Raw genomic sequence first — 13,000 nt, 5'->3', positions numbered from 1 at the left:
ATGGCTTATTGATCTCGGTAAAGTTGGGGGACCGCAAGATCTCGGCATTATTGGACTCAGGCAGTGACCTTTGTGTTGTCAGACGGGACTGTCTTGACGATGGATGCCTCAGTAACACTGAGACTGTAAAAATACGTTGTGTACATGGAGATGTTAAAGACTATCAGACATTGCTTCTTCCTTTGACTTATAAAGGTCGTCACTTTAAAGTCTGGTCTGCCATTTCGGACTCCTGCCCCTGGCCATTATTGATAGGCAGAAGGAATGCCCTTTTTCCTAGACTAATTACTGAATGTCGGGCACCAGTCGTCGAATCCCCTGTTGAGCTTAGTGGGGGGGAAGAAAAAGAAGTAGAAGAAGACCTGGTAGCGGTCGGGGAAAATCTAGAGCCCCAATTAGATACTGATCCTGATCTCTCCAGTGAGACTGAGGGAGACACCCCCCCCCCCCCCCTAATTTCCCAGAGTGGCAGGAAGGCCCTTCTACATACTCTCGATTTCTCTAAGGATTTTGTCCTACAGACGGACGTAAGTGCATTTGGTGTAGGCACCGTCCTGTCCCAGGTTTTTGATGGAGAAGAGCACCCTATCACATATTTGAGTAGACAATTGCTCCCTAGAGAACGCAATTATTCAACTATTGAAAAAGAATGTTTGGTGATTAAATGGGCTGTAGAAGCACTTCGGTATTACTTATGGGGTCAAAATTTCACATTAGTAATTGATCATGCTCCACTTCAATGGTTATACCGTCAGAAAAGATACAAACTCTCGTCTCATGAGCTGGTTTTTGAGCTTACAACCTTACAGTTTCACAGTCAAGCATCAACCTGGCTCTAAGCATGTTAATGCTGATGTCCTGTCACGCCTGTTTGAACCTGGTTTGGAGAGTTGCTTGATTCACGAAAATGTGAATAAAGCCATGGTGTAAGCTGGGGGGCTGCTCGTACCCTCAGAGAATACAGACGTTCCTGGGAAAACCCCTGAAAAATGCTGACAGACTACCCTCATATTGCTCCTTACCTTTCTTAGCAGCTTTGTCACGTGATAAGACTCTCGCGCGGCACTCTGCTTACTTAAAAGCCTGTACGGGCACCTGTCAGATTCAGAATTGATATCTCTCTCTCTCTCTCTCTCTCTCTCTCTCTCTCTCTCTCTCTCTCTCTCTCTCTCTCTCTCTCTCTCTCTCTCTCTCTCTCTCTCTCTCTCTCTCTCTCTCTCTCTCTCTCTCTCTCTCTCTCTAATTCCAGTTGGACAGCTGAACACGTATTATTTTTCAGTTAGTGCTCAGTTAGATGTGTTAAATAGGACTTCAAGAGTAGACACTTTCACTGATCAGAGGCCTCAGAGGTAACTGATTGTTAGTGTTACAGATATATTTTTATGTCTGTTTTTTTTTAACTGTGCTGTTACCAGGGGAAGGGAAATTTTGTGAAATGAATCAAATGGACTCAGTGGTTAAGTCTGAAGTGATGCCCTTGTTCATCGAATTATTTACTAATAATACAGCCAGTTTAGGAGAATTTTTTTTTTTTAAATACCAGCACAGCATAATGCATTGCAAGGCCAGTATGACATCCTCCGGAGCTATAACAGCCAAAACTGATGAAATCGCCCTCTGGGTATATAATGCTAATCATTTGCATTACAGACTCTGTGAGCCAAATGTGCAGGTCAATCTCAGACTTCTACGTCAACATACAAAAAGGAGGAGCCCTACGCATGCATAATGATTAGACACGTTGCTCGGCGAGAGTGAAAACAAACCTTGAATGAGCCCAACACCCCCTCCCCACCTCAAACACAGGAGACTCTATGAAATAATAATAACAAAAGGTTTATTACTATTTATAACACATTTCTGTCTTTTTGATAGAACAAAAAATTCAAAGCATCAGCACAGACAGTTTGGACAGCCTTCAATATGACATCAAAAAACAGAATGAGCCAGTGGCTTCAATCATGATACGCCACTTTGAATTTTCTGACTTTTGACTACGATTTCCGCACTGATTGGTTTGTTTTGACAAAAACTATGATTACGCGTCTCTGACTGCGTACTTTCTTCTTTTTGATATCACAGAGGCACGGTGGTGTAGTGGTTGGCACTGCTGCCGCACAGCTCAGGTCACCTTTTGGCCAAAATAATCAGTCCAGTACAGTTGGCAGATGTCCCCAGCCCTCAGGGATGCTTTAAAGATGACCGCACAATAATAATCCAGTTAAATCTAGTTTAATGTTTCCCCATTGACTTTAATGCAGTTCGCCCAGTTCGGCGAATATCGTGAACATTTCTGTGATTTCGGGGAACTCAAGGTGAAATTAACTTGGTAGTGTTTGCTCATCACTAGTGATGAGTCAAAACACAACATGGGATGCTTTGTGGTGAGCGAGAGGAGAAGCTGTATCTCAATCATACTCTCTGCTGGTAAAGGTTGGTTTCTTTTACCCCTGCTAGGTTGTGGAGAGTTAAAGAGTGGAGATGCTGACTGACAATGCCTAAGGGTCTTTATTACTCTCCTATGCTTATATACCCTTTACACACTAACACATCTACCTACCCTTCCATACACCTACGGACCACATGGCAAAGACAAATAAGTTCATTTCAGGTTCTTCACCTTAGCCTGAGGCAACAACACAACCACTCCACACAGTATCAAAAATATCTTTAAAGGCTTAGTACTGTATTTTTAAAATGGCTTACTCTTATGATGATAAACAAAAAAAACAAAATAGCTGCTAACCATCCAGGCAGACATTTTACTTCTCCTGTTTACATGTTACTGTGTAACAAGCTCGAAAATAACTATGTCAGATATATCTGCTTTTAGAAGCTATTATCCAAATTGGAAACAATAATTAGAAACACGAAAGCCTTGAGTGTATCAACAAAGCCCTTCATCACAAAGAGCTGTGCATCAGAGCAAGAAGGGGTGAGCTGACTGTGAAGGCATGCTACAGTTCTAAAAGAGAAAGCAGTAAATGAAAAAGCTTTTAAAACCTTGAAGATTAAAAAAAAACTCTAGACAAACTAATAGAAGCCTCTTCTGTGTTAATGTGTTTGTCTCACTTGGTTCACATGCCACATTTCATGTCAATACATAAGCAGTCATACTATTTCTATAATGCTTGTGCTTATTAATAAATTGTGTTATTCTTTTTCTTAAAACAAATGTGTTTCAGCTACCTTTATATATACAATCGTAAATGTAGATATACACACACTCCCACTGAGAACAGGTACCGAAATTAAAGTAGGACCCTTACCAAAAATGCTTTATTTATTATTAGCAATACCTAAATAAAAGCTAGTGACTAATTCAATCCACCCATTCTTCTTGCACACACAAGCAAAGTATAAATAGTCTGAATATAGTAAAGACAACCAAAGACAATTTTACAGTTTTTCTGTAAAATATTTAGATATTTTTTGGAAAATACACATTGGCAAACAAAGCGCATTAATGAATGCAAACTATGTGACTCATCTAGTTATGTGATAATTATAGGTTCATAGTGTTATCATTGTCACACATACAAAGAACAGTGAGATATTTACTTGCACACCGCTCGCTTGTACCACTAATTTGTATGCAACACATCAGAACTCTCTGTCGCCATGCTCATTAATCTTTTGATCCAAAATAAAAAGATGTAGTATAATACAACCAAATGCGGATTTCCATTCCATGTCTGCAATTCAGATTTTTAACAGTTAATCCTTTAAAACTACAGCCAAAGAAGAAAGCAGCAAGTGCAATGCTTAAATGCAAACTCTACAGGGTGCCAGTGCATTACTGGGCACTACCATTTATGCAAGTGTGAACTTGAGATGAACACTGACTTAGACACAATACATTTGGAATGCATGGGGAATAAAAGGTACCAGAGACAAGAATTAGATGTTGGAACCCTTAGGCAGAAGTACCCATAACAAGTCATTTAAAATTTGGACAGTTTTACCTGAAAGATAACTTTTTGGTCAATATGTGGAACATTGAATTGCTTCAGGAAACGCTCATCCTCACTCCAAAAGAGCCGGATATCTGGGATGTTATACAAGATCATTGAAAGTCGTTCCAGTCCCAAGCCAAATGCCCATCCTATCTTGTTATGAGCACCAGCTACAGATAGAAAACATAACAAAAAAAAATTAATGAATTATAAATATTATGAAAAGATTTAGAAGATGTCAGTCAGCCACAAACAGTCAAAAGTATGTTTTTCTGGAAATAGGTAACAAGTAGGACAGGCACAGAGACCACAGAGACACAAATAAAAAGAACAACATAAACCCTTTCACCTGTTAGCACAGGAGTCAGGAAAATTACCAAGAACAAAAAGTACCTTAAGTATAAATAAAAGAATTATCTTGAAAAATAAAAAGTGAGAATTCTCCAGAGAAATTATGGTTGACATTTTCAGGAGCAGAGAAGACAATACAGTGCAGTGTATAGTGATAGATCATCTCTGTGTAACCCCAATAAATTGGAAGTAATGTGGCAAAATCTGAAAGATTAAAACAAAACCAAAAAAAAGGATTTCTTATAGTATAGTATAGTAAATATCAAAAATACCATGCTATAAGGAACTTCGAGAATCACTTTGGGTTTGGAAATCCTTCTGAATTTTCAACAGGTACCTCAGGATTGCAAGCATTTGCCCACTGCTACCATATAAAGATTTGGGGAAATTTTCCTGGCTTTCTTCTAGGTCCCCTGTGACCTCTCCTTTACTGGTACTTTGGTGGCCTCAGAATAACTACTTCCAGGTTCAATATAAATACATGTGGCATATAACCCATGAGTGTTTCCCCATATTGGCATTAGTAGGGACAGTCCCCTTACCAATGTGCATTACAATGGCCATCCTTCACATTAAACCATGCCTGAACTGTTCCACATGGATATCTTCAACTGCTATATACTAATGTGGGCCAGTTCAGGAATCTTGCAGATTCCTTGTGAGTTCTACATTACTTTGTTGCAGTAAGATTAATTATGTTTCTGGCTCCATTTCAACAAAGCAAATATGGCATAAGATCCCTAGTGGCCATTTTCCAACTCTGGCACTAGAAGTAACTCTCCAGGTGCCAATGTCGGTTATTTTCTTAAAGCACTGCCCCATTACATCTTTGCCATATCACCTTTCTGCCCCAGTCCATCACTATATTCTAGGCTGATTAAGGTGAGAAGTCCACTCTCTTTGAATAGAGTTGGGGTGATTTGTTTAAATAGCAATAGTTGTAAATGTATTATGTGAGGCTTGGTTTCAGGCTATAAGAAAATCGGCCTGGATTGCTACTGCTGCATAGTCATTTTAAAGATGACAAAACATTGCAAAACTTGGTCAATCAAAAATTTTGGGGTAAGGTAGCTGTACTCAATAATCATGGCAGCAGAGAGTGGTGATGTGTTAGATGCTGATTAACACGTGCAAAAAAGAATTTCACTGTACTATATACGCCTAAAAACAAAAAGTGCACAATATGACCCAATTTCTACATGCCACAGGCTATAACCTCAGCTGAAATTCACCCCATATGTTAGAAGCGTATTGTCCAGTAGTCAAGTCACATTGGTACCGACCATTGAATTGTTATGCCATATTTGCACAGGAGCTTTCCAGCTCATAAACTGTAACTTTTGGTGGTAACTGATTAGTGACTGATGGTGACTCACCAGACACTGTAACATCCTGGGTTGCAGTGCCATTCTGAGTGGGGAAAGAGGTTTTAGTGTCACTGTGCATGGACAAGTTTTTTTTAAAAACTGTATACCCCTTCAAATCAACCTATGAGTTATGAGAATGCATAACATTACTAAAAGAAATAGTCGTGTGTGTGTGTGTGTGCACGCGCATAGATGTTCACACTATGAACTACACTTTTTTTTAGGGCAAAGAAAAAATAGCTAAGCTAATCATAATCAGTTAATAACAAACTCAGCAACAGTCTTACTAAAAAAACCTTTGAAAATAAAGATTTGCCTAAACAAACATTTATTTTTAATAATACCCAATTCTTAAAAAGCATTTTGTGGCAACATATATTGACACAGGCATGATATAATCAATCATGATCAATTCAATCCCATACATTTTTAAAACCTGTTTAACACATTGCAAAATACTGCACGCATAATAAATACTACAATCTCTTTATTAATACAAAAATGTCGTCTGAATCAGCTATATTTGTTAAATTATTCATAAACTTAAAATCTTGAATACATATGTGCATTTCTGAACATATTTTCAAAAATCTCATCTTTTTTCTCCATCCTGGTTATAGCTGTCAAAAAAATGAATGTGCTCAGTCAATGGAAGAAAGAAAATAAAACTGTGAAACACATAAATTGAAAGGAGGCTTTCTACCTCAGTACATGGAAAAATTTTCACTAACAAAAATAGTCTAAAATGTAATGGTATATAGTCTCATTTTCTCCAAAATCTTGGCAAGCCTTCGTTTTTTTCCCCACTTGTTCTATCCCATGGGTATCAATTATTTTACAGTACCTTGAACAGTTTACAAACCATAACCAAATACTGCATCCTGGAAGCTGCCTAAACGGAGCTGATCCCTGGAAGAACTTGTTTGACCATCTCTGTAAAGCAGCAGCTCATTAAATGAACTTTCGTCAGGACATTGTACACTACAGCTAACCAATTTTCATAGCGTGTACCACTTAGTAGATTCAGGGACTTTTATAAAGTGTTTTCCTTAAATAGTCAACAAATAAAAATACAATATGCATTTTAAAAATGTGCTAATACATTATACAGTAGTTTATTATAATAAACTACTGAAATAAGAACTTTAGGGAGACAGAGCAGAGACTAAAAGGGTTAAACAAAGCTAGCTGCAATATACCAAAATAATTGCCTCCAGGTTAATAAAGATTGACTTTAATAACTGCACTATTGACACAGAATTCTCTTAGGATCCAGGAATACATGTATTATATTTAAAGAATTGTTATTACATATGTGCATATATTCAGTTTTAGCCCATCATAAAAGCATGTCAAGGTCAGTCACTTCATCCATTTTCATGACCTGCTTAATGTTTAAGCTGTGGGTCTCCAGAACCTTATCCTACAGCAAAACAAAGAGGGCATAAGCATAACACCGATTGCAAACTAGTCTGCACTGCAGTGATGTGAAAAGAGACACACACACAAATACTCCAGTCACACTTGTTTAGATCATCTTATAATTGTCAACCTTGTTAATTCATTCAATTGTGTAATGAACCCATTTTTGCCAGTAAAAGGTTATGGGAAGCAGCTACCTGTGAATTTCCCCTTGGGATTAATAAAGTATCTGTCTATCTATCTGTCTACAGTATCTATCTATCTATCTATACTGGTTACACTGGATGCAGAAGACAAAAACCATGCTGAGCGAGCAGTCAGTACATTGCAAATGTCAAATAAAAATGTTAACAATCACTCACAGCAGGCCAGGTTAGAAATGCCAATTAACCTGCTTGTCGCTGGGGACGTGTACAGAGTCCAGTGAAATTCTTACATGCACATCTGACCAACATGCAGCATATCATCACTCTTCAGCCCAATGATCAACAGATATTAAAAGTTAAATATAGAAGTAAGAAGCATTCCATTTTTGTAGCTCAGTCATTTTTAAGAAAAACTTAAAATTTGTATTTCTTGTAAATAATCTTGTTTTGGACTTCCTGAATCACTGCAGAATTTTTGACACAGAATGTTATTATATGTACATCATTATCTAAATTTTATTATGTGATTAACAGAGTGAACAAAGATAATCATATGAATCATTACTTTCTACATATTATTAGGCTTTGGATAAAGAACCGTTAATAAGCAAAATGACAAACGTGAAGAATATGGACAGTGGTGCAGTCTCTGGAATCTACATATGCAAAATATTGTACTAAGGGCATTCCATCTGTCTTGCAAAAACTTGTGAAACTCTGGGCCTTCAGCCCTAGTCTTGGTCTCAATCTATAACTCATGTTGAGATACATATAACTTGTATGAACTCAATGTTTGGGCTACCTAGTCAATGAAATTCAGGTTTGGGTCCTTCTTATGGCAGGCAGCAGGCATGGGCACCTGCCTTACGGGAAGCATTGACGCAAACGTGCAGTGCTGACAGGAATAACATAGTGAGGGCATTGGGTCCTTCTCACGGCAGACGTGTCCCCACGCATCATGGTAAGCATAGCCATAGACACATAACAGTGAAACATATTGCATAGGTTGACTGAGAATCATACATGACATGGGCTGCAGTGTTTCTTCAAGGAGTGGAGCTCCAGATGTTGGTGGTATAAACATATTCCCCATATCTGCATGATTTTGTCCATCCTGCATCCCAAAGACATGAATGTTAAGTGGAGATTTCAAGATGATCCTGTGTAACAATGTGTGTAGATGCACCCTAGAATAGACTTGGACTGTCTAATGTTGGTTCTCACTGTTTGACCTCTTTTTTTAGGACTTTGAATCGATTGTCTTACTTTCTTCACTTTATTTATAAAGCACCTTTAAAGCAACCAAAGTCTAACCAGCATGCGGTACAGAGTACAAAACATATTTAATAGACAATATAAACAATAAAAATTACACTAAAAACACCACAAAGCTGAATCTTTCACAAAACCAAACCATCCCCATTCCACTACCCATGACAGACGTTATAAACATATACTTTACACTGCATCCCCAAAAGCCAAAGTAAAAACATTGGACTTTAGACTTCATTTAAATATCAGAACAGTAAGAGCAGCTTTGATATCAAAAGGTCGGTTGTGACAGTCTGGATTAAATCCACATCCTTGGCATCTTAAAACCGGGGAAATTGATAATGTAATCAAGGATAAGCCAGGCAAATGAGGACACACACAGTCAAGGGGTGGGTGTAGAGTGCTTAGTGCTTTTACTTTAAACAAACAAAGGTGCACTTTCTGAAATAAGGGTGCACCTCCTGAAATAAAGGAATAAATAAGTAATCATCTGGTGAATCAGGGGAGGTTAAAAAGTCAAATAAATACAATAATCCAAATAAATCTGAAATTAAAATCCTGACAGAATTCTTTAAAAACCATCCCGAGCTACAGTCTTCTATTGTATAACCAACATTTCTTTAGCTCAGTTTGGTCTCCTCAGCATAAGGAGATGTCCACAGACAGGTGCAGTTAACCTTTAAACATCCAGGCTCGGGCCCTCACCACCAGTCCGTTAGCATTCATGAGGCACTGTGCTTAGTCTTGCTCCTTGCACCCCTTAGGATTCTGTGGGAGCCCAAGCACCTGGTCACTCCTACTTCTTGGAGTGCTCAGCAAAATTGACCCTACTGCCCTGCCTTGAGTTCTGGCTACACGCTCCTCTGCTGGGGCTCATAAACCCGACTGTCTGCCTCCACTTAACACAGCATGTGCTCCCTGATTCTTTTTTTTCATTATAATCTCCCTTCCTGCTGTTCCCCTTGTTTTCTGCTCAGGCTGGCATTACTCACCTCGTAGGGATGGCACTGATTACAACCTCTGTAGCGCTAATGGGGCAAATTAATTGAAATATACATGTTTGCAAAGGAATGCAAGATTAGTCAATCACCACATCAATCTCTAGAGTTACTCCGCTGCTACCATGCACATCCAAACTCCCTATGAGCCTGAGCAGACTTTTATTTATTTTCATAAACCTCAAAATGCCACAGACCCCTCTCATCACATAGGGCATTCCAAAGTTTTTGGGCAGCCACTTAAAAAAGCTCAATCTCCACTCCATATACTGCGAGAATATGGTACCACCATTAGAGATTGAGAAGATGATCTGAGTAATCTGGAATGGAATACTGGAGAAGAAGGTCTGAAATATAGGGAGGAGCCAGGTTATTTAGGGCTTTAAATACAAACAAAATCACCTTAAACTCCCAACAAAGAGAGGCCAAAACAGGAGTGATGTATTCCCTCTTCGTGTTTCTGTTAACAGCCGAGTGGCAAAATTTTGAACCATTTGCAGATGAGCTAAGGATACAATGAATTATAGTAGTTCAGATAACTAAAGATAAAAGCATGTATAACTTGTCTCCAAGTTTTTAGTTGACAGAAATTTTTCACTTTTAGCTATATTTCTAAGATGGAAGAAGCTACTCTTGACCACTGGATTCTTCTCTTCATCAAAACAGAAGAGAGAGTTAAATATCACCTCACATTTTTTGCATATGACTTAACAAATGGAGAAAGAGGTTCAAATTGTTAGTGAAACTGATATTGGCTGTTTTGTTTTTATTTAGCTGGAGAAAAATACTAGCCATCTAGCATTTAATATACTTGAGGCAATCAAGCAATTTAGTCATTGAACCCTTATCATTTTACTTCCGAGGAAGATACAGCTGTGTGTCATCTGTATAGCAATAAAATTCAATATTATGAAACTGAATTAATGATCAGAGAGGGAGCATATATGGGACAACGAGTGTGAGGGCCAATATCCATCACTATAGAATTCTATTATGACAGGATTTAAACCAGGCAAGGGCCATGCCTTGAATGCTTACGAAATGCTCCAATCCTAGTAGTTCTTAAACTTTTTTTTTCTCTCAAGTCAGTTTTGCCAAAAGCATGTCTTCACGACCTGTAATTTTTGTGAAAAAACTGCCGATCACCATGTTGTTTCCCCAAGGGGTGTTCGGAGATCCACCTTTGTTGTCCATCAGCCAGGCAAATGGCAACCTATCACAAGGCTTTCTGCAAAGGATTTGCAACCTTTTTTCATTCACATCAATTATAATTCACTACTCAACATGACCCAATTATAGTTATCCCATAGTGTAAGAAACATTGCATCAAATGATTTAACAAGATGGCATGGTCAATTGTATCCAAAGCAGCACTTGTAAGGTCAGACAGGCACAGTTCCCAGCATCAACTGCCAACAAAAGATCATTAGTCGCTTCTAACCATTGCAGATTCTGTACTGTGGAAACTGTTTTCTGAAACCCAACTAAAATTTTTCAAAAAGCTGATGTCTGTGTAGGAAAGCTAGGAGCTGAAAATGGACATCCGTTTCCATAATCAAAACTAAAAAATGCAGCTTGGAAATAAAAAAGTTTGAAGATCTGAAGGATCAAGATTAGGTTTCTTAAGGACGGGCTGGACAATGGCAGTTTTGAGGTTGGTTGACATAGTACCGGACACTAAACAACAGTTTATTATTGATAAACTGCTTGCATTTATGTTGCCCAAAGCCTCTTTCAGAAGGTGAGGAAGCATAATATCCAAAACACAGGATGACAATTTCAAGTTTAAAATTTTGTTTCTCCAGTCTTGGACAGTTACTTATGGAAATTGACCAAAAACAGAAGAGTGCATAGGAGCAAAAACTGAATCACATAATTTCAGGATACTAAGAAACCTAATGTCATAAATCTTTCCAATAAAATAATGCAGAAATCTGTCGCAAATGGCAGGAGAGGAAGCCAGGATAGAGTCCACCAGATAGTTTACAATAGTATTTATGGTAGTAAAACCAATTTTGGGTTTATGACGATTTATAGTTATGATCTCAGTAAAATACTTAACCATGGTCAGCTTTATAGCATCCTGGTGGCCAAGTGGACACCCTTTCAGTATCTCAAAAGATACATGGAGCTTGTCTTTTTTCCATTTTCTGTCTGTTGTCACAGAGTTGTCTGGTTTAGCCACGGCTAAGTTCTGGAATTATAGCATCTGATTTTAAGGGGGCTATCATATTCAGTAGATAAGCAGCAGGTGCTGAAATGTGAAAGAAATTCCCCTAGGTTGGAATGCAAGGAGGCTGGCTCAGTTGTGCAAGAAGGAAATTGGAGCAGCTATGTAGGCATTACAAAAACGCTCTGGACTTCGAGGAGTTAATAGCATGAGTATAACAAACAGTTTGAAAGAGACAAGAGAGCTTCTAGGGGAAGGCAGTATTAAAGACAACAGAACAGTGATTTGACAAACACTGCAGATTTCCACATCTGAAACAGAAAAGACTAAAAATAACACCAGATCATGCACATGACTACTCACAGACTGAACTAAATTAAAAGAGTCAATAAAACTCTTTACTCACTGGATTAGTGGGGCAGCAGATATAAATATTAAAATCACCAATAATTAATACCTTAACATGACAGCACAAAATTGAGGAGGAGGGGGTTGGGAGCATCAAGACAGAAACAAAAAAAATGATTAATAAAGTCCTTGTTAAAACTTGAAGCCCTGTATAACAAGCAACAGAGGACTGGGGATGACAGCTTAATTTCCAACAGCTGCACCTCAGATTAGGAAAAGTGCTCAAATGGCAAAGCCTGGCACATAATCACATTCTAAGAATAACCACCAGGCTTCCACCCTGATCTATAGTTCTTAGTGAAATAAAAGTATTCACAAACTGGAGGAGAAAGTTGAACAAGTGGGCTAAATGCACCCAGTTCAAACCAAGATTCAGTCATAAACAGGAAATCCATACAGCTCAAGGTAAAGAATTTACTGAGAAAGAAAGTTTTGTTTGATAGTGATCAGACATTTGCCACAGCCATTCTTAACAGAACAGGCACAGCAGTCAGTGATGCTATTGTTGGCACCACTCTGAGATTTTGGAAATATACTTCAGTAGACAATGAGAAGCCCAGGCAGCGGTTAGGAAAAGTTCTCTGAAGCTCTGGAAAATGTTTCTGGAAGAACAAGGCAAAGGCAGGAATACCAAGGCTCCAAGGAATACTGGAAAACAGACAAATAATGCCCTATGTTGTTTTCTTTTCTTTTTCTTTTTATTGAAATTTTATTTTATTAAAATCAAAAAACATTCCATACATGCAAGTCAAGTTTAACAAACTGGTTTGATACAATACTTTTCAATACTCCAGAAAACAAGGTAACAAGATTGCCTGGAGGCCACTGAATCAGGTTGCTTTTTAAGCCTTATCAATGTTCTTATGAATTCCCTTGTGGGCAATACCTCTTCTAATGATAAAGAACAAGG

At 38.3% G+C, this 13,000-nt stretch overlaps 1 protein-coding gene across 4 annotated transcripts in view; it reads right to left on the bottom strand.

The window, feature by feature from the left end:
- The window catches only part of fars2 (phenylalanyl-tRNA synthetase 2, mitochondrial), a 742,839-nt gene that overhangs the window by 334,371 nt on the left and 395,468 nt on the right, over positions 1-13,000 (bottom strand). For all 4 annotated transcript variants that reach the window (XM_051929210.1, XM_051929211.1, XM_051929213.1 and 1 more), the window contains one exon: positions 3,966-4,126. In XM_051929210.1, the coding sequence (XP_051785170.1) occupies positions 3,966-4,126 (161 nt within the window). The remainder of the gene's footprint in view (positions 1-3,965; positions 4,127-13,000) is intronic.

Source organism: Erpetoichthys calabaricus, chromosome 6 (genome assembly GCF_900747795.2).
Source record: "Erpetoichthys calabaricus chromosome 6, fErpCal1.3, whole genome shotgun sequence".
In the NCBI taxonomy this organism is placed as follows: Eukaryota; Metazoa; Chordata; class Cladistia; order Polypteriformes; family Polypteridae; genus Erpetoichthys; species Erpetoichthys calabaricus.
The sequence above is the reverse complement of the archived record's forward strand: the minus strand, read 5'-3'. Positions and strand labels throughout refer to the sequence as shown.